The sequence below is a fragment of the Coturnix japonica genome, chromosome 14 (genome assembly GCF_001577835.2).
Source record: "Coturnix japonica isolate 7356 chromosome 14, Coturnix japonica 2.1, whole genome shotgun sequence".
Lineage (NCBI taxonomy): Eukaryota > Metazoa > Chordata > Aves > Galliformes > Phasianidae > Coturnix > Coturnix japonica.
The window spans coordinates 5,227,314-5,252,600 of NC_029529.1; the positions used below are offsets into that span (position 1 = coordinate 5,227,314).

Genomic DNA, 25,287 nt, shown 5'->3' on the forward strand with positions numbered 1-25,287 from the left:
ACAGATGTGAAAAATCTACAAAATATGCGTGGAATTGGCTAGATTGATTCACTTGGATTTCAGTGCAGTTATATCAGTTGTATCAGCTGCAGAGAGATGCTGACAGAAGCCAGCAAAAGTAGACCTTACATCACTACACCCTTCAGTGCTGCTTTGAATGTGAACATTTCGTTTATAACTTCCCCTTAGGAGTAAAACAATACAAGGGTAAACTTCAACCAGCAAAACAGACATTGTCATGATGGCAGTTATGCTGCTGGCATGGGGTCAGGTTGCTCCTGAGCTCTGTGTGAGTGAGGTGAGGATCACAGGAGCTCTGTTCTCCCACTGGGTTGCAGATGAGGTACAGGCAATGAGGCCGGTGGTGCCACATGGGCTGTCCTGGCAGTGGGGCCGCCCACCAGAGGGAACAGGCAGCACAGTCTAGGCTCATGGTCTATATCAACAGTGTTGATTTCCTTTGCAGGAGGAGCGCCTCAGACGCGGAGATGATCTGAGATTACAGATGGCTCTGGAGGAGAGTCGCAGAGACACAATTAAAATTCCCAAAAAGAAGGAGGTAGTGCCTTCAACTAAGAAATTCCTGGTTACGCTGCCAAAAGCTGAAATACAGTAACACAAAATAGCTTAATACTGAGCATTTTTATGCTTTTGGGATTGCTTTGTTGTATAGCTTAAAACTTCTTCCACGCGGGTTAAATTTCAAAGTACTGGTCAATGGCAGGTGTGTAAAAGGAGAAAAAAAAAATTGCTTCTTCGCTCATGGGTTTGTACTTCAGGTTGGTAATGCTCTTGATTAAAGCTCAGATTGTTCCTGCCCTCAGCATACTACTCTTTTGGACCTAATGGATGCCCTGCCTTCATCGGCACCGGCCCCACAGAAAACAGAGCCCTGGGGACCTCCTGCTGCTGTTGCAAACCAAACCGATCCCTGGGGAGGATCCACAGTTGCATCTACTGCCTCTGACCCGTGGCAATCATTTGGTAAGGAACTACTGCCAGAAAAGAACATTTATCTTAGAAGTGCTTGCCTTTTATTGTTGAACTTTTCCAGGTTTCTCAATAGCAGTGCAGTGTCATGCTTGATAACACAATGGATTAGTCCATTTTGGTTGCTTCCTGGACTCCAGAGTTAACATTCTTCTAACTCATTTTCAGGCAGAAACAAATGCAAGTTGCAATCCTTTCCATCTTTGTTAAACAGCTGAGATTTTGTGTGCGCATTTTTGAATCCTAAGAAAAGGGAGAAGAGTGAAGCTTTTGTCTTCTCTTTGCACAGCAAAAACAGCTCGCCTCACCCTGGAGAGATGCTCATGCTTTGGCTGCTAGTTGTGTCCAGTGTGATAGATGTAGACTCTTGCCAGCATTTAATATAGTATAGTGCTTAAGCAGGATGATCTGGCTAGGAAGGCTGTAGCTCTGAACTGCCAAGTCTTGGTCCTAGGGAAATGGGATGTGTATACCATCAGAATGAAATGGACTAAGCTGTTTTAATTTATTTACTTATTATGCTTAAGAAAAATTGAAGTGACTCTCTTAAATAGTCTTAGAGCTTCACATCTTTTGATACTAAATTTGTGGAGCTCCTTTCTGAAAGATCCAGTGTTTCATGTTGAAGGGCAATAATCCCAGTTTTTGCATGTTTGCTTGTGTACGTATTTATTTTGCTGCCTTTGCAGTCTGCCCAAGGATTTACACCTTTGCTTTGGAAAGCTGATGGTTCCTCACAGCAGATATTAAGCTCTGTCTGTGGAATTGCAGTTGAATCTATTTTTTTTTGGTTGGCTCTGGATTTTTTGGGGTGGGAGGAAGGAAGGGGCAACAACTCTGCGTGTTCTTGTGCAGTCAGACCATTCTTCCTGAAGACTAACAGCTTAGTTCTGTCAGTTCTGCCTCAGACTGATGTCTCAAGGACCTCTGCTATAATGTGCTGCAAAGCTGTTTGTGTGAGGAGTCAGTGTGCTTCTCTCTGCAGTCATGATGACAATTGTTAAGTTTAATACTGAAGTGCATTTGTTTTTTCTCATGGTGGCATTAAAGGCACCCACATAGCTGCTAGGACAACTGCAGCTCATTGTTTAAGTGCAGTTTGTGATTCCATTGGTGAAAAAACTGCAAGTGCAAAATTAGAGCAAGTCTAAGTTTTGGGCCCCAATGCAATGGAAATTTGGTTTAATTTTACATGAATTAAATAAAAACAAAACCCACCTCCGTCCAGTCTTGTGCTCAATATATCACCCTCTGACAAGATTTTCCTTGCATCAGTTGCAGCTGTAGCGTTTCCTCTCAGTAGCTCCCGACTTTATTAACGCCGTATAACAACCCCTTGTTCCATCCTGCTGGTTGCTTGGCTCCCAAGAGCAGTCGTGGAGATGTGAGATTTATGAATTTGACTACCAATAAAAGAGTGACTCATTAAACAGTATTTCTCAAATCCTGCTTGTGCTTTAGCGTTTCAGCAGAGATAATGGAAGCTAAGGGAAGGTGTCTTCCTGAGTGCTCTCATTTTGTAAGCTCTCTTTATGAAGGAAGAGACTTTTTTTTTGAAAGCTTCCGTTTATGGGAAGCTCTGTCATTAGCATTTCTTGTGTGCTATTGCTTGTAACTCAGCACTGAGGGCAGATAAAGGAAATCTAAGTACCGGAGTGGGAGTAGTTAGATTTATTTGGAGCATTTCCTGATCCGAAGCTACAACAAGGCTTTGCCACCTGTGGATGAAACAAAGACCAATACAGCAAATTGGATTTCGTAGTGTGTGTGTGTAGTACAGAACTGTGATGCAAAGGGGGGTGGGTTGTTTGTACTTTCAGTGTTCAGTTGTGATTTGAAATCCACAAGGTGGTTAAAGGCATCAGCTGTGTACTGCACGGGTAATTCTGTTCTTCTCTTAGATCATACAGTTGTTTGCAGTAATTAAACCATGTTTAATTAATTAATTTAATTAAACCATGTCCGAATTTCATTGGGAAAGGAAATGAATATTCATCTATTGTCTGATTCAGTTGCCTCAGAGTGGCACAGGATGTGTATTTAAAGCATTAGGTTTGCTTTCCTGCAGGGTGGGGCAGTGGGAATGAACATCATAGGAGCAAAGCACGAGTGATGCCTTCCAGCAGGGCCCTGGCCCATTGCAAAGCTTAAAAAGGATTTTATTCTGGGGTTTGATAAACCGAAATTGTGTTATATAGTGGAGGGAGGAAGAAGACTCCCTGAAGGGAATACTTCCTACACTGAAGGGCAGTCAATTAGTACAGGGGAAAGGAGGAAGAAACTGGCAGGCAATTACATATGGTGAGACAAGTTTTCTTCTATTTCCTTGTCTCCTTGTGGTCTTAATCCACCCTTTTATAGAAGAAAAAGCCCTAAGGCTGTGCAGGACCTGATGACTTGTGAACAGTTTGTGATCTGAATTTATTAAGTGAAGAACTGTTAATATCTTTCAATAAAAATTGGAATACTGAATGTGCAGGCATAGGGTTAGAAATTAAAAACATGGAAAGGGACATCTTAGATTTGTGTCAGGAGGTGTGCTTACAAATGAGGATAAAAGAAAGCACAGCCAGCTCGAGAAGCTATTGATATTTTAATAAAATAATAGTTTTGTGGAAAAGAATCTGACAGCTGTGCTGATCTCTCTGTTCAAGTCTAAATGTTGTATATTTCATACAGTTCAAAAAGGCTTTTTAGATACCTTCTGTGTACAGGTTCAGAAGTACCCTCTGTGTTGTAGATGATGGCTGCAAGTCAGGTGTTCTCTGTTCAGATGGCAAGTTTTGCAGCAAAAGCATGTTTGATTTCTTGTTGGAACTGCAGGCCTTTTAAAATTCAGTTTCAGATGGGAGCTTAGTATTACCCATCTGCCTCCCACAGAATTTAGTTTGCTTATTTCTTCTGCATTTGTAACATAGATGCTGAGACTCGATCGGTGTTTGTCATACTGAATTGCTTCACCTTCTTGTGTATAGCATTAGCAGGCAATAATGGCTCATAAATGAGAGCTCAGTCTCATAGGAAAGCTTTCCAAAGTGAACCTACACTGACTTGTGTTGCTGCTGACTTTTTTTGCAGGTGCCAAACCAGCTGCTTCCGTTGACCCGTGGGCAGCACCAGCAGGATCTGCAACTCAGACTCTGTCCAAAAATGTTGACCCGTGGGCTCCTGCTCAGCCATCTTCTACTGCAGCAAAATCTTCGGTGGATCCCTGGGGACCAGCACCTGCAAACAAACCGCTCTCTACTTCTGGTGAGAAATTGTTTCATTCCATGTGTGTCTTACTGGAGTACAAAAAAAGAGAAATCTGAATGAGTTTTTAATTCTTGTATTGCTTAGTTAAATAATGTGCTGAACAATTTTCAGTGTTGTTCTTTGGAATATGCAGGAGTTACTATAGCTTGGAGCTCTGAGTTTGTGCTGCTGCTTTCTTGGTGCTCTCTTACATTCTTCTATTAGTACGTGTGGATGCATGCCGAGCTGTTATGACTGCTGCTGCCGTTGCATTTTTAAATGGGTTTTATTTTTAATTAGACAAGGACTTAATTTCTGGAAATGAATGTTGCTATAATTTTACCTTTCATCATGATAAATAGCTGTGCAGATGGTTGTCTCTGCTGACATAGATTGACAGGTCAAGCAGCTCCACACACTGTGATTTTTTGAGGTGCAAATTAAGGTTTGTTGCTTCAGACTGAGGGTGTCAAATCTGTTCCTAAACTGTTGTGCAGCAGGATCAAGAAGGTGCTGATATAATTGTCTGTTCACGCTCTGTAACTAATGCAGCCTTGATGAGTCTTAGTACCTGGAATTTCCATATTGGCACTGTGGCTAAATACATCCGAAATGCATTTTCTGCCAGTCATTCATCCCAGTGCTTAATAAGCAAAGGAGTCACAAAGCAGATATTGTGAGAAGTTGTCTGATGTACTTTTGCCTTGGCTAAGGAATGTAAGTGGATCATTATGGGATTGGTCTGATCATTCTTTTTGTTTAAGTGCTCCTATTATGTAGAACCTTGCTTGTTCTGCTTCTTGTATGTTTTGGGCTTTTTTTTGTTCTGAGGAAGCTGAGATCTGTACCCATGTTTGCTAGAAATGTGTTGAAGTTTAAAGCTAACTTAAAAATAAAAAGCCCTCTGGTGAATGCAAAAAGAAAAAGCAAACGTCAAAGCTTTGCAGTAGAGCGATTGCTGTTCATTTAGGTGTGGTTTTTATTCCCCATTTTGAGGCAAGGGTGTGTCTACATTTTGAGGATATTGTTTTCGTTTGTTGCAAGCTATAGCCCAGTTTTAGTGCTTCAGCTAACAGAGCCTTACCATCCCTAGGTACTGATAACCTTTACTATTGCATTCCTCCTCCTTTTAAGTAAAATCTAAAGTTATAGTGATGCTATGTTGGTGTTTAGGAGCATATTCAGAAGTGTATTTTTCTTGGGGGCTGATTAACACTCTGCAGAGTTGGGCTGTAAAAAAGTTGCTCTCTTCCACATTGCCTGCCTGAGCCTCTAAGTGCAGACATTCAATAAAAACCCAGCATGTTAAGGTGTGCCTTACATTGTGATTAAAAGCACATTGCTATGAATCATTCAGCCGATAGCGTGAGGAGAATTCTCTGCCATTATCCTTCTTAATCCTTCATAGGAGCAGGAGCTCTCTGGCTGCCCTGAACTGCTGCCCTGAGACCCAGCAGAGTGGCTTCCTGGTAGCATGAGTGGTTCGAAATTGCTTTTGGTAGGATCAGATGTGTGATGCAATCAAAGATCTGCTAATGACACAGCTCTCTTGCTGTTTTGAACAGGGAGTACATCTTTTGACCTCTTCAGTAATTTGAATGGTACAGTTAAAGATGATTTTTCTGAATTTGACACACTTCGAACTTCCAAAAAGCCAGGTATGGATTAAATCCTTAGCACACAATTTGTGTATAATCTCAACATCAACTGTATTTGTTCTTGAATTTTATGTAAAATAAAATAGTTACTCACTAAGTAAAAATTGCCAGACTTTAGCATGTGAGTGCTTTGATAATGTGTACTTTAAGGAAGATTTGGACTGAATTGCTCATGACTGAGTCGATATTAGCCTGGGCTTCTTCCACACAAAGGAAAGGTGAGCGGAATCTGGTTACAAAGTGTACAGCTGTTGGGTGCTGCAGGGGCAGAAGTGGAAGCTTTTGAGTGTTTTCTCCTTTGAATTTCCCAGTTGCAACATAGTTACAGGAATATTCACCACTGCAAATTGGGCAGGGTATTCTGAAGAGCGCTGTAACTCTTGCTGTAGCTTCTTCATGCTCTCCTAAATAACATTTAAAGTGCATCTGCTTGCATGCAAAGGGTGTTGTGTGTACTTGAACGTTTAAAAGTGACCTACATGAATGTCAGATTTTAAAATATTTCCCTTGTCAGAGTCTTCAGGGTTTTCTTTGCTTGATTATGTAATCAATGAGATAAGTGTTGTTTTTCTCTTTGTGTTGTTACAGCTGAATCAGGTTCCACTTTGCCGTCCCAGCATAGCGGTACCACAAGTCCTGATCTCTTTGATTCCCAACACTCAAGCATGACATCAGGCAAACAGAGCGCAGCTCGGAAAACCCCTGAGTCCTTTTTGGGCCCCAATGCTGCTCTGGTGAACCTGGATTCACTGGTGTCCAAACCACCGCAACCTGTAACTTCACTGAATCCATTCTTGGCACCAGGTCTGTTTCTGCACATTCCTTCAGTTGTTTTATCTTTCCTATAGGAAAACTCTGCATAACTCATTCCCATTTGGTTTAATGTAAGCCATTTTTGGCTTGTTTTTCTTGATTGTTTCAGCTGGCAGATCATGACTGGGAGCAGAAGGGTGGGACAGCGTGATTTCTAGGCGTGCTGCTGTTGAAAGCCTAGAGTTTCTACCCCTGTGCCTGCAGCTGATCTGTCGGGCTAGCTTTGTTCAAGCAGGTTTTCTTCCACTTTAGCACTTGTTTTCTTAGAAACATCTGATTTAGAGGAAGACTTTTGGTTATTAAAAATGTCTGAGCTATAACTGATTGTCAGAACAGGTAAGACACAAACATGTGCCACCAGAGATCCATTGGGGGAGTGGTAGGCGGTAGATTCTTGTGGCAAGCCTTTTTCCTACTGATGCTCAAACAAATTAGTTTCTCTAACTCCAACCAAGGTTCCAAATACCAAACTCTGCTGCTTGTTCTGATGGGCTGTTGATTAGGCTGCTGGTGTTAGGCTGTCTTTAGGCTCGCATGGTAACCAGTTTTTGATCAAAATACACTCTCAGTGTATTCCTATTGTTAGTGAGCCTTTACAGCCTTTACTTTGAGTGATCTCAGAAGGTGGCAGTGAACATTTGGAGGATGTGTGTATTTTTAAAAGCTACTCATATGCACTGAAATTTGTGTGACACTGGTGTGCTGAAATACTTTAAAATGGTATTTCAGTATCTATTTTCTTCACTTTGCTGGCAGGGGCTAAAAAGAAAAGACAATTTGTTAAACTCCTCGAGTAAAGAAAAAGGCAGCAATTCTGAAGAGCTTGGCAGTGCTTAACCAGAGAAAATCTCTGTATCTGCCACTATGAGTTACTACAAAAAGTTTGTAAGGGGTCACTGGGCCATCCAAGTAACACTGTGCATATACGGTAAAAGGAATTTGTAGCGTTGGCAGCAGCCCAGAAAACCTCAAATGCTGGGAAAGTCATTCTCTGCTTTTTCTAGCACCGCTGTAATTCGGAAACAACTTGTTTACTTTATGAATTCTTGTCAAAGCTCAGTGCCAGAAACATGTACCGTTTCTAAATGGAGTTAACTGGAAGATATCCTGAAGATCTGCAGTAGCAGGCTTGCAGAAAGGAAGTAGAAATAGCCTTTAAAAGGCAAATTTTAAGATGTTTTTTTAAAATTTAATTAATCTAGAGGTAGTCATGTTTAACATTATTGAATTTAGAACATGTTGCTTTTGTTACTGTCATCAAAGTGGAAACAGTTGGTCAGTAAATGAACATTCTGTGGTGTAGGTGGGCTGGACGAATCAGACTGTTTGTGCACCAGCCTGCTGAGTTTCATCCGCTGGGTAATTTGGGGTTTGGAGCATGTCTAAAAGGTGCATTTTTTGCTGGAAAAGGTGATCTCCAAAACCTCAGCATTTACGGAGGTACCGTCTTCTTCCCTCTTCCCCCTTCTCTCAAAACTAGGTGCAGCTACAGCACCAACTCCAATCAACCCCTTCCAAGTGAATCAGCCTCAGCCACTCACTCTAAATCAGATGAGAGCGAGTCCTGTGATGGGAACCAGTCCTTCTTTCAGTGCTGTGCCACCAATAAGCATGGAGCCAATACCTCTGTCTTCCATGGCCCCAGTGCCTGTGGGAATGGCACCGATACCAGCTATGGGCACTGTGGCATCCATAACAAGGATGGGCCAGGGGATGAACGTGAGCATTGCAGGATCAATGACCCAACCTCTTCACAGTACAGGAATCCCGCCGTCAGCATCCCAGTCTACAAATACAACTAACCCTTTTCTCCTATAAAGACCCAATTAAAGGAACTTTCTTTTCATAGTGTTTCCAGGCTGAAGTCTTTACAGCGAAACAAACGTGGCCTGTGTGGACTGAATGGTGTGTAAGAGACTTGGAAGTAGATTTGCAGTTTACAGTTACGATCTTTGAAGAGTTGTCTCTACTTACCAGTTAATCTAAATCTAGTCTTTGCTACAGATGGTACCTTACTTTGGCTTGTTGAGCATTATGTGAAATGTTCAGACTTTTCACCAAAGTTAGATTCTGCCCATTTTGTTACTTCGTTAATCATTTCAATACACTTTCTAGGGAGAACCTGCCATTTTAAACTCCGTTGGCTGTTTTGTAGATGTCAGATGATGTGCTGGATCCTGAAATTACTATTTACCTGCATCTGTCACTTCCTATGCCCATATGATAGACCTGAGATTCAGAGTGCTAGTGAATGTTTTGCACATAACTGTACACAGTTCTAGACTGTTGGTTCACCCATAGTCCTTACTCTTAGAAGAGAATGATTCGGAGGGCCCAGGTGGCTGGTTTTTATGCATTAAACATTGCAACGCAAAATCGCACTGCTTTGGTATCAGAGGTCTGACCGAGAAAGCAAGCTTGTCTCTAAAGGAAAAAGCAGACAAAAAAAAACAAACCCAAGAACATTCGCAAGTTGTCAAGTATAACGTGTGCTGTTGTATGCAGTGTTGAATTTGTACACTACTCTAAGGACTCCTGAGGAACTCTCTGTGAGTGGCATGCTGCACTCGTGCTGAGTGAGTGTCCTGCTCTGTGCTTGTCCAGTACCAGCTTCGTTTGGAAGTTATGTGTATTTTGTTTTTATTTGACTTACAATGTGAGTTGAAAGAAAAAAAAAAATAATAAGAAATACAGTGGGACAACTTTGACTTCAATTTCACCGTGGCAAGCTTTAAAACTAATTCAGGCTTAACCTTGCTATATGCAGTTACTCTTGTATACTTTTGCACATATTTTGTTTAGTACAGTTTCATATTTGAGTTTGCAGAGTTACCTGATAGTCCTTTTTTTGCTAATTTTTATAATGTGGTTCTTATTTAACTGTCTGGTTTTGATAGATTTATCAAGTCTGGCTGAAAAATTAAGATATTGGCAAATGTCATTTTTATGGTTTTAATGCCCTCTTATTTATGGTTTTAGCTCTTCGTTTCTGTAAAGAGAGTTTAAAAGGGAAGATTAACACTAAAATATTTTACTTTTAAATGAAGTATTCATAATGCAGTTCAAAACAAATCCTCGTGACTAATTATTTTTAGATGAATTGAATTTGAACATAACGTGATTTAAGACTACATTAAAAAGAACAAACACTAAAGTCTCCTTTCCCTTGGTTTGTTCCCGGTTTCCGATGACCAGGATGGACAGACGTGTAGCCTTCATGAAGATCAGCAGAGAGAGGCTGTTGTTTTTTTGTTTCTCCTTAAGGTGTTTCAAGTCCTGATGTACAAACGCAGCTCATTAATTGTATGGACTAATTTTTCTTAATGAAAGGTGCGCTCCGTATTAATAACTGGTTCCATTTACTCTTACTCACTGTAAGCTGAACTGTACGTTTTAACCTGCATGTCTGGACTCATCGGCACTAAACCACGCTCAGGTTTCAGTCCGTGTCTCTGGTGCAGACCTGGCTGCTCGGAGTGGCAGCTCTCTGAGCTCTGCTTTCGCAAGCAACGCAAACACGTGCAGAGCGTGTGGAAGTCCCAGTGTTTGCTCCTGCCTTGAGGGCATCTCCGAATGAACTGATGCATCTTGGTGGCCTTTCCCTAATTAGGAGGACAAAAACCAACCCAACAAAACAGAAAGCTGGAAGAGATTGCCAGTATCGTGTCTTGGTGATACCGAGTGGGACAGTCTTAGGGCTGCGTGCTGCAGAGGGAAGGGCTGGCTGATGGTTGTGTCTTGTGGTAGGCAGGGAGGCTGAAAGACTATCAAATCTAGGGTACAATCACAGAGTTTAGCTGTGTAGGTGAGTGTAGCTCTATTAGTAGATGGAATGCTAAACGTGTGGATGTTCCTATGCAGATTGTTCTATCTTGATACTGATCAATTTGCAAGTAGGATTCAGAGTAATTCGTCTGCTCTTGTTTTCATAGAAGAGGAAAAAGAGTGACTGTCCACACCCAGTATGTCTTCTTAAAAAACAAAACAAACAACATTCGTGTTGCCTTTCAGAATAAGGAAAAAGTACTTTACCTTTTTTTTTTGTTGTTGCTGAAGTTATTGAAAGGTTTAGACCAGGAAGGGTGTGATGCTTGCAGATGGGGGAAGTGCTTTCCAATTGATCTGTGGCAAGATTTCTCTCATTATTTTTCCAGTTTAGTCTTATCAACAGTGAAATTGAGGTCTCTTGATGTTTTTCCCTTAGTCAGTCACTTGAACGCATTTGTGACAGCTAGATGGGGCATTATCTATTCAGCCAAGCAGTTCTAATCACAGCCTCTCATTGAACACTAGGTAACTGTTTTCTGAGACCAGATGGGGTTGATAGTATTTAAAATTATAAAGTCATCTGTAGATCACAGTAATGATCTGTCACCGTGAATCGATCCAGATGTGACGCTGGTCTGGTGGGGAGCCCTGGCTTAATGAAACTGCTGAATGGCAGATTGTTGCTTTCACCAAACCACTTGTGTAAGAGCAGCACCGCTTTCCCATTGTGTGGAGATTTGTATTGCAGTGGGGCAACGTGGAGCAGTAGTGCCGCTGGGCTGAGGGCTCTGCCCTGCTGCCAGCCCAGCCTGGAGCCGTGGCTCTGCCCCCCTGCCTTGCTGAAGCTTCAGCTGTGTCCAGAAGGGTGAATCCGTTTCCTGATGATTTAACAGCTCAAAATACTCTTTCGCCCTCCCCGCCTCCACCTCTTCCTGCATGGGGGATTTATGTGCATATGATCGTGTCTGCTCTGGCCTGTATCTCCAAATGCATTTCCCTTTTCCCCTTTCTTTTTCTCACTTGCAGATATTAAAAGTGCTTTTGATTATTATTATTATTTTTAAATGTTAGCATCCCAGAATAGCCTTACTGGTCAAATTGACCAAAGATAAAGTGTTAATTATTTTGTAAAAAGAAAAACAACAACAACAAAAATCTTGGCGTAATTGTAAACCCAAAATAAGCTCAGTTATTTATTCAGTTTTATACTATATAGAAACTAACCTACATCGAGAGGACAGGGAAGGAAAACCGTGGTGGGTTGTGGTGTTTACAGTCTTTTTCAAGTCCCGTAGCTAAGACAACTATTGTTCTCCATCTTCCCTTTTGCTGTTACAGTTTCTAACGTGTACTGTATGTATTAATATTGCACAGATCGTGGAGAAAATATATGGTTTATTTTTCACAGCAGAATCTCACAAGACTCACTTCCTTTACAAGTGTTACAATATTTACCAAACCGTTTTCATAATACTGGGAGCCGGCTGCTTTTGATGAATTTGTGCTGACTATTGACATTATTTACTGTATAAATAATTTATCATTTGTACTATTGTATCATAATGTCTGTATCTTTGTGTCATATTTTTTTTTTTTCCCGAGCGATGTCACGAATGTGATATTTAATAATGCCATCAGAACAGTGGAAAGACGAGGGGGTTTGTAGGTGACTGGTCAGAATTAAAATTGTATTGCTTCTATTCCAGACGTGTTGCTTTTTCCAGACTCTGCGTAGCGTTTGTATCCTGTTCTGAACCTGTTGCTGCTGTGCTTGATTTTAGTTTGCAAGGAAGCTGATGGATTGGTTGAGATGATGAAGGTTTGTGCTAAAAGTCCGAGGCTTTAGGAGAAAGCTGGTGGTTATTGAGAGTGATGCTTCTTGTGTATTGGCAATGTGATTCCTTCGATGAATTTATGGCTTTCCTGGAGCAAGCGTGTTCTTGCTATGAGAAAGGAGGGTTTCTTACAGACCACTTAATTCAGAATCGGTTGAGACCTTACTAACTCAATAAAAATGAAGACTCGTGTTGCAGGTGACTGATTTGCTTCTTTAAACCACATCACCGTTCAAACAGCATTTTTGGAGGACTCATAAGCTGCTTTCTCTGCAGAGGTTCCAGTATTTATGTGGAGACAGAAAGCTGGGGGAGAACTTACTTGTGAAGCCAGTCACTCGTGGAATAAGGGCTGGGCGAACTGTGACAGAGCTGATTTCTGGAGCCCTCACCTCCTGTTTTGCCTCCAAACAAAAGGTTCAGCCTTGCCTTCCTGCAGCCTTGGCTCTGCGCCTTCCATGGGACAGCCCTGTGCTGGGCAGCAGTGAGCTTGCCTCCAGCTGGGAGGTGATTTCAGCTTCTAATTTGAGATGGTTTAAATGGAAGGTACTTCATTATCAGGCTATTTCAAGAGCTGCCTCTCCAGAGCCCCCCCCCCAGTTTTCCTGTAGCTGTACTTTGCTGTCAGTCAGACTCATCAGCAATCAAATACTTAATTTCTAGTGCTGAAGCTGCAGTGATGTAGAGACCTGGAAGCTGGTGAGGCAGGCGTAGAAAGAAGCATCAGGTCTGCGAATGATTTTGGTTTGGATTTGTGGCACATGGCTTGATGTGGGTGTTCTGCAAACCCACCGCTTCCGTAATGCTCCAGTTTCCCTGGAGAGCGAGTTCGCCTCCGGTCAGGTCTTTAATTCATTTTGCTTCTGTTTTGGGGCGTGAAAGGAAGAGAAGAGAAACTTCTGTTGCCACAGATGACAGCCAAAATACCTTTTGTTTTTTGTAACTCATTTTTACAGATGGATGTTCTGTGGCTCATGTTCTGCTCCTGTGCAGGGCAGTTCCTCTCTGCCTTGTGTGATATTACTGCTCCTCTGGCCGTTCTCTTCTGAGTGATCAGTGCTGCTTCACTGCTGTTCTCTGGCCTCTTGAAATTGCATGTAGTAAATCTGCTTGCTACAGGAAAGATTTCAGAAAGGTTTAGAATGGAAACTTCTGTGGTGACTTTATAAAACCCTTAAAAAAGAGCTGAGTACTGCAGCCTGTTGCAAGCCAGAGGGGCTGTTGGAGGAGGGCAGAGCTGATAACGCTGCTGAGGGAGATTATGGCTGTGCCTGTGCTTCCTCTGACCTTGGGCAGGCTGCCTCCTCCCTGCCCCAGGCTTCCTCTTCTGTGAATCATGGTGGTATTTGCCTGCTTTTGAGGAGGAAAAGGGCTATCTGGATGAAGCACTGTCTAGAGATTTGCCCTGTCAGCAGTGCCAAGTATTTCTGCTGAGTGTGTGCACTGCCGCTACCTCTTGTTTGTCCTGGGTTGTGAGTGGTGCAAGCTTTGCTCTTCCGCTCATTTTCAGTGAACTGTGGGGCAGTGCTTGTGGCCGGCTCGTGTGCTGGTTTTGACATGACTTCTGCAACTGCCTGCAGTCCACTTTTCTGAGAACCAGACTTGATTTACACAGACCCTCATGCTGAAAACCTCCGCTTTCTAAAACACATGGCTACTGTCTAACTTCCAGGTAATGTCCTCTTTGTATTGTGAATATACGAACATTGATTTTTATAAAGACAGCAGTTGGTTTTGGAGCTCAGGGTTATTTATAACTGAGAGCCAGTGTTATATATGATGGTAGCAATCCTGTCTCTTAGTGTCAATCGATTATACCCTCTAATTGTTGGAGACTTAAGCCTTCAACAATTAGAAATGCCCCCTTTCTATTCCCTTTGGTGCCTTAAACTTCCCTGCTTATTACCTATTAGGGTGGCTAATTGGCAGCCATATGGTGATCAATAGGGGACTGGCAGCCTACCAGTGTAATGCAACCAAGGGATGCAACTTTCATTCATGATTGAACCATGTTTGCTGGTGGAGTTCTCAGAGGCAGAATTGCTGGCTATGGCATGCAGCAATAGATTAAAGCAGTAGTAGAGGTGGAGTTTGTTTTCTCCTGCAGAAATCAATGGTGTCTCTGGTTTTCTGTAAGGATGGGTGGCAAATGGAAGTCAGAGGGGTAGCCAGGCTGAAGGGAGGCAGTTTTGACTTGGTGTAATGATGTATCACCTGGGAGACCTTGGACTGGCTGGTATTATGTTGGGTGCTGGTGTATATACCTTCACCAGCAAGTCTAGCACTAAATGTAGCAATATTCTCTGAGGTGAATTCGGGTACTTAAATATCTTGACCTGAATAGAGGTATAAAAATAGAAGCATTCTGCAGCTAGATGCTTCTGCTAATCTTCCTGCTGAAGGACAAGGGACCAAAATGTTTGCATCCAGTAGGGGCAGTCTCCTGTTCTCACTGTGCCATTGCAGCATGGCCTTGGCTTCAGTGACCAAAAGATGCTTTCTAATGTCTGTGCTCCAAAGATGGTTGTGTATTGGAAAGTTATCATTGCAGACTTTGAGTACAGGGGATGCTCTGGAGCCATCCTGCACAGGCTGTGCTGCTCAGTGCCATCTACCAGTGCTGCTGGGGAAATGGGAAGGGGCTGCAGGGAGGGAGTCTTGGCCCAGGTGGGCCATCCCGGAGCTGCTTTGTGCTGGGCTGAAATGCTGCCAGTGATAGGGCTGGGCTGAGTTGGAGCTTAACTCGACTTTCTTTCAATCTGCTTTGTATGTCAGGAGGCTCCTGCTCTGTAACCAGCGCTGCTGCAGGGAAGAACATCAGCTTCAATCTGTCTTCAAGGCACTCATTGTCAAGATGGAGATAATTTCTAGCTGCTGTATTAGTGCTGCTGCAAAGTAGCCTCAGCAACCTGAGGACTGAGGCAGCTGGCACCACAGCATGGAGCAGCTCTCCATGGGGGCACGACTCAGCTGTTCTTCATACAGAGCTATTAGCTAATTGTTATGAGAGAGCTCTAACATCCTCCTCGGAACTGCCACAAGAGGGCAGGAGCTGATGCTGCTGTTTCTTTTCCTGCCAGGTTTTATAATCTCAAGTCCAGCGTTCAGACTGCATCCTTTGCTGCTTCCTTCCAGGGCTGCTTCCACTGCAGTGGCAGGAAAGCTCTCTCACAACCAAGGACAGTTGGTCTGGCCCTTCTGAGCCCTTTCCATAGGGACATTGTTTCCAGGTGAAGTTTGATCTGTCCCCTGCTCTGTGTGGAGCAGCAAGAACCTCCATCCTCTCTGTTGTTTTTGGTATTGTCTGCCTGGCAGGAACACTGTGGGTGCTGTATTGGGATCTGCATGTTCACTAAGAATCCCCCACAGCACCATCTTTGCTGTGTTAGATTCCAATAGCTGCTGCGCTGGCACTCCTATCCCCACCACCTGCAGGGTAGCTGGACACAAGTTCCAAATAAGCAGGAAAAAAAACCTCTTTATGTGGAATTAAGAGGTTAATGGCCAATTTCACTGTCTGGGAGAGATTTAAGCGGAACAAAGCAGAGGCTGCAGCGCCAGCTGACAGCTTTGTACCACCATCTGTGTTAGAAGCGGCTGGGAACTCCAGTCCAGGGTTAGAGAAGGGAGAACGATTAAGTAGTAAATGAGTAGGGTGGGAACAGCTGCCTGGAGCATGGAGGAAAGGAAATTACTTCAGGTCTCCACTAGAACAACTTTTTCTTCTTTTTTTTCCCTGGGTTTCGGCTGTTCTCAAAGCATGGATTCTTTACCCTTTCATATATTAACAGCAACTGCAGTGAACGCTTACAGATGATAAATCCCTTCCTTATTAACGTCAGCCACAGCATCACGTCTGTTCTTTCATCGTGAGAGAATCTCTCCAGCGTGAAACAGCTGCAAACCCTCTGCCATGTCTCTGAGTACTAGAGCTGTTAAACTGAGACGGTTGTCCAGAAAAATCATAAAGGCAGCAGCAAACAAGCCTGTCTCAGGGAGAAGAACATGTTTATTAGATAGATCCACAGTCGTCTTTCTGAAGAAACAGATGGTATTGAACTCGGGAAGCTGTTATTGAAAACATCCCCCCCAGCACGTGCCATTGCATAAGGAGCAGACTGTGTCAGACTGAAGAGTTCCTACAGCAAAGTGTCCATGCACTAAACATGTTCTAAGACCTTTCAGGAGATGTTTGAGGTTCTTAAACACGCTCAGAATGCTAATGAATCAAAAGAAGGAAAGGGAAAAAACAAGAGAGCAGACAAAATGCCTTAATAACACATAGAGGTGTGGGAGCAGCTTGGAGCTGTGCAGCATTAGCCATAATTATTGCTTGGGTTTACTCTAAGCAATGCTTTTCACTGTGGCTCCATCTATTTAGTTTTTAACCATCTTTCTGAAGATGCTTTTGATCAGGCTCAGTGTGGTAAGCACTTCACATATCAAACAGTGCTTCAGATGCAGGTAAATTCACTGTATCCCTCTGGGCACGCAGTTTGGATTTCATCTGGTTTTAACTATTATTTCATGTGTAGAATCAGAGCTGTGCTCCGATTGGAATGGGGGCGGCTCACTGTGCTCAAGGGAGAGGAGAGATTTAAGCAGTGGTAGCTGTTAATGTGGGTTCCAGGTCTTTCACATGCAGCTATTTATCCTGCTACTGTTGATAACCGCTTCCAGAATACTTTAAAAGGAAACAAAATTCCTCACATCTCTTCTGAGCCAGCAGGAAATACTTACTAATATTGATTCCAACGTGACTCAACTGAGAGATTACAACAGTTGCCAAAACAACTGGTAGATCCCCTTACTGGAAGCATAAAACCAACAACAACACGCCAGCATAAAAGCAAAGAGATGAAAAAGATCCATAATCGCCTTTGGAGAAGCATTTCTCCATATTACAAAATACGCAGTAAGATCCCACTGCTCATGTTCTCATTTTAGAAATTATATTTATTTGGTGATGCTGCACGGTGTGAAACAACCACATCGGACTGGCTGATTTACTTGGAGGCTTTGGAGCTTCACACTGCGTCTCTTTATCCCTACAGTTTCGAGGTGCTGCTGGTTCACTTGCAGGGTGATGTCAGTGTGAGCCCTTCTCACAGTTATCTCCTGATATGTGCATTCAATAAACACAATGTTACATGTCCACACATAAATATGAAGATGACTAAGCAATCAGTCATTTTATCACATTATATACGCTTATGCTGTTCTTATAGGTACAATTGATACCTTGGATGATTCAGGACTTAGAAACAGCCGTGCTGGCACAAACAAAACCCCTTGGCAGCAGACAGAGAGAAACACATACATTTAGACAGCAGGGTTTGTTCAGCCCAAAGAAAAGCACTAACAGTAGCTCATAGGAGGATTCAGTGCAAGGCTGTGCTGAGGTGTCAAAAGAGAAGCTGTTCAGACTGAGGACCAGCCTTGTGTCCTCACACTGAAGGCATCTGAGAATGGCTTCAGAGCTTCTGTCACACACTATAATGCGATGGGAAGTACAGCAATAACAGCAGTCTTTGGTACACTGTGATACTTCATACAATTTGCCTGTCACAGTATAGTCTGACAAAATATAACTCGATTGTTGATGGGTTCTTGATTGAAGTTCATGTTCTTTTATGGCCCAGTACTCGATGGTTCTGGAGGCACACAGTTGTTCAGACCAGGTTTGGCTTAGATTCCATCAAACCCATAACAGCCCACTATCAGGTATCACACTGATCTTACAGTGACAGTGGAGCATCTTGATGTCACATTGCTCCTCCCAGCGATCCTGTGAACTTGGGGAGACTCATGAAGAATAGCACAGATGTATCAGAAGTACCAAGGGGGAGGTCTGCCCTCCATGGCAAGATAAAAGTGATGTTCCTGTCCTGGGTCAACACTTTGGCTTACATTGGGGCATGTAATATCTGAGGCTGCAGAACTATATCAGAGACTGAAGGGAGGAGGAGGGGGGCTGTCCTTGATTTGCCACAGGGACATGATTAAGGTCCCCTTAGTGATGAAAACCAGTGTTAGCCTGCAGCTGCTGTGGTCATGTACCTATTACCAGGGGGACTACTGACCCCCCAGTCTTCAATAATCTACCTCAGGAGCAAGCAGGTCCTACTTGTACCTTCCAAGGCCATTCTGTTCTATGGGTACCAGGTTCTAGATTTTCAGGGGCAGGGAGCAGATCGTTTTCATTGCCAATTAGGGGTCTTACATCCCTGTAATTTGGATCCTAAGCAAGGAGACCCATGTCATCTGTATTATCTTCAGGGCACTGGCTCTGCCATCTCTAGGCCTTTCATTCAGGTCCTGCAGGGTTTCATAGAGTCTTTTTATCCATCCCTGCAGGGACTGAGAGTCTGTCTTCAGCACAGCCTTAAGAAGCCCCATCAGATTACAGTGCAGGTGGAATCGCCATTCAGCATTGCTGTCTTCTGCCCAGCGTTGTACCATTCTGCCAATAAAATGAGTCTCTTAGTCACACTAACTGACTTGAGGCATCCTGTAGACATCCATCAACTTGGTGAGCGCCTTGATTGTATACATCTGGTTCAGTTTTGGTTCTGGATAGGCCTGCATTAGCCCACTTGCTTTGTCAACCAGTCCGGCCTATTCTGCCCTCAGAGACGTAAGCCTTACTGGTTGGGAGGGGCTTGTTGTAGTATGAGGTCCCTCATTCCTGCTGAAATCTTAACCAGGTCTGGACTCTCAAATGCATGATGGGCCTTAATTTCAGAGGGGAAGTTCTACTTGAAAGTGAAGCAGTTTGCTCCGTCAAAGACATAATTTTATTCTCCACTTGCCTAGTACAGCCTTTAAAGAGCTATTTCTCTTCTCTATTCTTCTCAGAGGATTGATCTGCATTAATAGTAGCAGTGATCATGCTATAGCAGATGCTGCTACTGCTCTTCCCTAAGTCAAAAAATTTTATTCCAGTTTATTCAGAAAGTCACATTTTTGAACGGGACTTAATAATGTCACCATTGTCCCTTTGAGGCCCATTCCCAATATCCATGAGCACTGAGGCATGGACCCGGACCTGGAGTTTCCCCTTGTATTTCCTCTTTTTGCTCTATTAGTGGCTCCAGTGACCACCCAATGCGCCACTGTTCTTAGGTAATCCATCCTAAACATGCATCTGCCTGTTCACCAACAATGCTTGAGTTCAGAAACCGAATAAGCAGATCATAGAATGAAGAAAGTACAGCAAAAACATCCAAGCAGCAAAGCTTTGACTACAGCAAACAAAAACAAACCAATACAGCAGCAAAGGATGCGAAACACTAGAAAAAACCACATGCTATATCAACTCATCGAAAGGCTCAGGTAGGCGGCATCTCTAGTAAGATACGCTAACTCCTCTGCTAACAACCTTAAATATGAGGATCTGAGGAAGGGTAAGATCCTGGTTCACCCTCCAGTCACTCAGGGGTATTGCACTACACACTAGTCACATTGGGTCTGTCCCTGCTTGAACTATCACAGCCGTGGTGCGCTTTTACATCAACTCGCATTCAGGCGTTACTAACAAGACACGAGATACATCCATTATAACACTTTACTGATATTGGCACTACAGAATTACCTACAGAAACAGATCCTCATTCATATCAAATAAATAAACTAACTTCAATAGCATATTCTCATGGCTGAGTCAATTATGCCCACTATTGGTTATGCAGTGGGAAAACCTAGTTACAACAAATGTGAACATTATCTGTGTAAACAGCTTCCTCACACTCTTGTTCTCTCTTCATTGAATCCATACTGTCACAACAGTGTGTGATCTGAATGATTATCAGCAGGCATGAATTTAACAGCACAATCTCTCTAACACTTCTAAAATAAGCTGCTGTCCCTTTTCCCCCCCTCCTGCAACTTGATGAAGAAATAGAAGCTGGAAATGAGAGGCATCACCTTGTTCTTAAGTACAAAAGCCCAGGTTGCTCCATGAAAACCATGAAGGGTTTCTTTCTGCAGTGCACAAACTATTTCATTTAGATGCACAAACTGAGCACTAGGTGGGATTATGAAGATGCAGAGAGAAGTGTGTGGCACAGAGAAAGGCCTGTGTGTCTCACTGGAACATTTCCATCCTGCCTCCTGTTTTGGAAGATTAAATAACTTCAATAATTTCCCACTTCTACCACAACATTATTAATAAAAAGAACTGGGATTGCACTGACGTTTTAAACAAAGGAAAATTAGCACAACCACAAACCTTCCTATTCCCGAAGTATAAAAAGAGTGTAAAAAAGGCTGTTACAAAAATACCTTGCAGGTCTTCTTTTTTGATAGTCTGATATTATGCATAAAAAACAGATCTGACAGCATTAATTAATATGAGTTTTCAACCTGTATCCTTCTGAAAGAATCATATTCCAGGTAATTACTCCAAAGTCTTTAGAATGAAGGTCTCAGGTAAAATGTTCTCAGTTGAGTCAGATACTCATTGTCCATGTGAAGGAGAAACCCCAGCAATCCCTGGTGCTTAATTTCTGCGTGTACCTTTGACCATCTCAGTTCTGAGCTCAATACTTACGAATCCTTTCTGTATCTGGCACCAGAGAGGGGTTCTGCATGTCGCTTGGGCTCACATCATAGCCCAGCTTCTTCATATCTTTAGTCACGATGTTGAAGGAAATGGTGACAAAGCCTTGAGATCTGACCCTCGTTACTAGGAGAAAGAAGACGTGAATAACATTGGTTCAGAGCAAATTTTGACTCATTGTTGAATTCAGTAACAGGGCAGGACTGCTTTTCTAAGAGGAGAAGCAGATGGCCAAGCTGTGGCCTGTTGTCATGCGAAGGTTACAGCAGGAGCTCCTGCAGAATTACCTTCTCTTCCTTCTCCTCGTGCCACCACTTTCGGGTCAGTAAATTCTGGACGTCTCCCCGTGAACCAACTTGAAGAGAAAAGAAACAATTGGAGACAGCCAGTAAAATAATTCAGGTACTGCTGGGCTTTGTTTTTCAAAGCAACCATTTTAAATTGAGAGGATGAAAACCCAACAAATGAGACAGGCATTGAGTTTAAGTAAACGCTTCAGTAAACTCAGACAACTGAAAATGTGACTTTACTTACGGAGCTCCAAACTGGTTGTGATGGAAGGAATCTACACAGACTCATCAGTGAGCAGCTGGGCAGACGTTTGTGAATAACAGCAAGAACATCTTTAAAACTAAGCAGCCTTCAATTATTACCTTGTAAACTTCTGCAGCTTGGACGTGGACTCCGGAACAAACATTGCAATGGTTCTTTTGTGCCTGAAACAATTCAGACCCATCAGAGCACTGAACATAGAAATACTTCTATGAGAAGTGTTTGCTTGCATAAAGAAGAGCATAACTGAGTCAGTTTCCAGGGGAGAGGATGAAAGCTTAGTGCTGAGAGTAATGGGGGTAGAGCAAACACATTGCTCTTGAGAGAGAGCAAACCCACTGCATTTGTGGGCTGACTTTGGGCAGTTCTGGCTTTAAAGAGTACCAAAATCCTAAAGGATCGCCGAAAGTTACTGGATAACATGGGACGACTGCTAGAAATGCTGTGTCCCTTCTGCAAACAAACAGGACACAATAAGCAGATCCAGGGCTGCTTTTGCCTCTGGAATTATTCGGTACCTTGGAAACTAACCCGTATTTCAGGGTTGTCACCTCACCTTCCCGGTGTGAAGGGGATGTGAACGGCTCCATAACCTCTGACCACATCACTGCCAAAGAAATCAGGTCCGTAGACACTCACTACGATCTGCGGCCCTGCAAAAGACACGGCTATGAGTCAGGCCCCTCACACACAAACCGCCCCCCACGCCCCAGCACCCACAGCCGGCCGGGTTGGTGCTCTTGAAGGTGATATCGATGGGGAAGTTCCAGACGAAGCTGGTGGGTGCCACGTCGCTCCTTGATGCGATCTGTGAGATTCCCTCCTCCAGGCCCTGCGGGGACACAGCGCCGTGAGCCCGGTGTGAGCTCGGTGTGAGCCCGGTGTGAGCCCGGTGTGAGCTCGGTGTGAGCGTTGTGCAGATCGGTGTGACCCGATGTGAGCTCGTGTGAGCCGGTGTGAGTCGGTTGAGCCCGGTGTGAGCTCGGTGTGAGCTCGTGTGAGATGGTTGTGAGCCCGGGTGTGAGCTGGTGTGAGCCCGGTGTGGAGCCCGGTGTGAGCTCGGTGTGTGAGGCCCGTGTGAGCCGTGTGAGCGGTGTGCGCTCGGTGTGAGCCCGTGATGAGCCCGGTGTGAGCTCGGTGTGAGCTCGGTGTGAGCCCGGTGTGAGCTCGGTGTGAGCTCGGTGTGAGCCGGTGTGAGCTCGGTGTGAGCCCGGTGTGAGCTCGGTGTGAGCTCGGTGTGAGCCGGTGTCGAGCTCGGTGTGAGCCCGGTGTGAGCCGGTGTGAGCTTCGCTGTTGAGCCGGTGTGAGAAGGTGTGAGCTCGGTGTGAGCAGTCAGTTGTGAGCTGCGGTGGTGCACGCTCAGTGTGACTCCCGGTGTGAGCTTCGGTGGTGACCCGGTGGTGAGCAGGTGGAGCTAGGTGGTGAGCTCAGTGTGGAGCTCGGTTTGAGCTCGTGTCAGCCCGAGTGTGGAGCCGGTGTGAGCTCGGTGTGAGCCCGGTGTGAGCCCGGTGTGAGCTCGGTGTGAGCCCGGTGCTGCCGGGGGCACAAAACGAGGTCTCACCGCTGCGGGAACCCAGTCCTGGCCGTAGACGAAGCAGAACTTGCAGTAGAGGTCGTCGAACCCAGGGAACTGCAATGGAGAGGCTGTTAACGGGGCCGGGCCCGGCCCACACGGCACAGACCGGAGATGGGTTACGGGACCGAGGACCGAACAAGGCCTCACCTGCCCGCTCTCGATCTGCCCGTTGACGGCCACCATGAAGACGCTGGGGCTGCTGGCGGCCGCCATCTTGCCGGTGGCCGTTGCCATGAGGACGGACGGAGCGGCGGAAGGGACAAACTATGCGGGGAGGGGCCTCGGAGACCCCCCCCCCTCAAATTCGGGCGGCTCTTTCTAAAGAGCACGGGAAATGGCCGCTAGGTGATGCTGCAATGCAAGGAGATCGAGACAGGGCTGTCAGGGGGGAGAAAAGCTTCGGGTCGGGGGTCTCTGAGGCGCCCACCCCTCGTTATGTTGGGTAATTAATGGTGCTTTTCCAGAATCCCTCATTAAACCAACGGGAAGGAATAACTGCAATAATCCCCCCCTGGCTGCTGATTGCACAGAGCAGGCAGGTCCCTGGGGATGCTCACAAAGTCAAGCCAGGCTTCCAGTTTATACAGTTTAATACATGTGAAACAAGATACATTTCCTTTCGAGTAATGAATGCATAAACAACAGAAGATATACGTGGATGCATAAATATGAGGCGGCATGGAACGAACCAAAGGAGAACGGTTGCTTTAGTTCTTTCTGTTGGTTGGTTGATAGTTTTTCCCCTCCCCAATGTGTCTTTTTGCTGCTGGTGTTGCAGTGCTGGGGCTGATGATGCTCATGGTGTCAGTGCTCTGTGGTGAAGCTGATCCGAGCAGAGGGTCTGGCTGAGGAGTGGGGAAGGAGCAGGGAATAGAGGCTACGAATGGAAAATCAACCCCCAAAACTAAATAAATGTATATTAAAATATATTAAAACGGTGTTCACTTGAACTTAAAAGGCTCTGGAATGTGGTGGAGGAACGTCTATGTGGGTGTGGGTTCAGGTTGGATATTAGGAATAATTCCTCCTCTGAGATAGCGCTGATGCTGGCAGTGCTGCCCAGGGATGGGTTCACCACCCTGGGGGTGTTCAGAACAACAGGGGGACGTGGTTTGGTGTCACAGTGGGATGGGGTTGGGTTGGGGATCCGAGGGGCCTTTCCCAGCCTCACTGGAGCTGATTACCACTCTAAGAATGGAAGGGGTTATGGCCACCATTGCGACCTCACAGCCAGGAGGAGAACAGATCCCAGCCTGCTCACATGGACCGCCACCAACAGCTCTTTGCACCTCGACGTACTGCACCAACAACCTACTTCAAACTGCAGGCAACAAAATACATGTCTTAAATAATTCACTATTTATTCTGTGAATCTCTTCAGATTGAAATTTTTCCCTTTTATTGTTTCGCCTCTGTTTGTTGTTTGTTTGTGCAATGTGGGACACCTCGTTTGTGCGCGGTACTTCAGATTATTGCAGCGTTTAACCTGAATTTCTGTTAAAAAAGGAGGAAGAAAAAGAAAACGAGCGAAAGGATCATTGTACAGACGAGAAGAATGAATAACTTATTATTGCACTGGCTACAATTCAGTAGTGATTTGGTTCCTTGCTGTTGGTTAGGACACAACCTCTAAAGTACAAAGGGAAAATGAAAGGGGCGGCGGAAGGAGGAGCTGTGGGCTGATGGTGGCGGTATAGGGGGGAAAGGAGAGCAAAGGAAGAGCAGAAACATTTGGACAATGAAGGGCTGTAAGAATCAGTTCCACATAAAACCCAAAGAAACACCACCCGGTCGCGGAGTCACACGTAATGCAAAAAACCAGTATTGTTTCTCTATAAAAATATGTGCATTATGAAGAAGAAGAAGAAGTTTTTTGTGAGTATTTTTTCTTGTTTTTTTTTTTTTTCTTTTTTTTTCTATTTTTTTTTTCTCTTTTCTCCTCGTTTTGTATCTCACAAGTACATCGTTTCTATGTATATAATTGCTGATATACAGACAACGTACAGCTCCCATTCCCCAGGGCGCTCCCACGGCGTGTGACGTCTCTAAAAGTGCCTTGTAAAAAGTTGAGCATCTTTAAAAACAAAACAACAACAACAAAACAACAACAACAAAAAGAGCCCCCTTACCCCCCACCCCAACGACAAAGAGAACCCTCAGCCCCCATCCGCCTCCACCCGGATCAATGTGACCGAGGGCGCAGAGGACTGAGAGCCACCCCCCCCCCGACCACATCCACTTTGCCCCCTCTGAACCCCCACCCTGAAACCCGGCACCGTTTCATCCGTTTGTTTGGTTTCT

General features: G+C 44.3%; 2 protein-coding genes across 11 annotated transcripts in view; one reads left to right on the forward strand and one right to left on the reverse strand.

Moving 5' to 3' along the window:
• EPN2 (epsin 2) overlaps positions 1-12,495 on the forward strand; it is a 39,630-nt gene extending 27,135 nt beyond the window's left edge. For 3 of the 6 annotated variants that reach the window (XM_015876751.2, XM_015876753.2, XM_015876752.2), the window contains exons 4-9: positions 467-559; positions 825-984; positions 4,069-4,242; positions 5,790-5,882; positions 6,471-6,686; positions 8,176-12,495. In XM_015876751.2, coding sequence (XP_015732237.1) covers positions 467-559; positions 825-984; positions 4,069-4,242; positions 5,790-5,882; positions 6,471-6,686; positions 8,176-8,513 — 1,074 coding nt within the window. In that variant the 3' untranslated portion in view covers positions 8,514-12,495. Of the gene's footprint in view, positions 1-466; positions 560-824; positions 985-4,068; positions 4,243-5,789; positions 5,883-6,470; positions 6,687-6,804; positions 7,869-8,175 lie in introns of those variants that run through there. The other 3 variants (XM_015876756.2, XM_015876754.2, XM_032447677.1) reach the window with 3 other exon arrangements.
• On the reverse strand, positions 12,048-25,167 carry B9D1 (B9 domain containing 1). 5 transcript variants are annotated; one of them, XM_015876758.2, is made up of 8 exons: positions 23,134-25,161; positions 22,972-23,040; positions 22,131-22,242; positions 21,967-22,063; positions 21,512-21,574; positions 21,146-21,213; positions 20,850-20,984; positions 12,048-13,411 (listed from the first exon to the last, which is right to left on the reverse strand). In XM_015876758.2, exons 1-8 carry the CDS (start codon positions 23,218-23,220, stop codon positions 13,146-13,148), a joined length of 897 nt encoding a protein of 298 aa, XP_015732244.1. In that variant the 5' UTR covers positions 23,221-25,161; the 3' UTR covers positions 12,048-13,145. The 5 variants fall into 5 exon arrangements, with proteins under 5 accessions (XP_015732244.1, XP_015732243.1, XP_032303569.1 ...); XM_032447678.1 differs by lacking the exon at positions 12,048-13,411 and adding an exon at positions 13,884-16,284 and having other exon boundaries at positions 23,134-25,154; XM_032447679.1 differs by lacking the exon at positions 12,048-13,411 and adding an exon at positions 16,288-18,761 and having other exon boundaries at positions 23,134-25,151.
• Between the last annotated feature and the right edge of the window lie 120 nt (positions 25,168-25,287).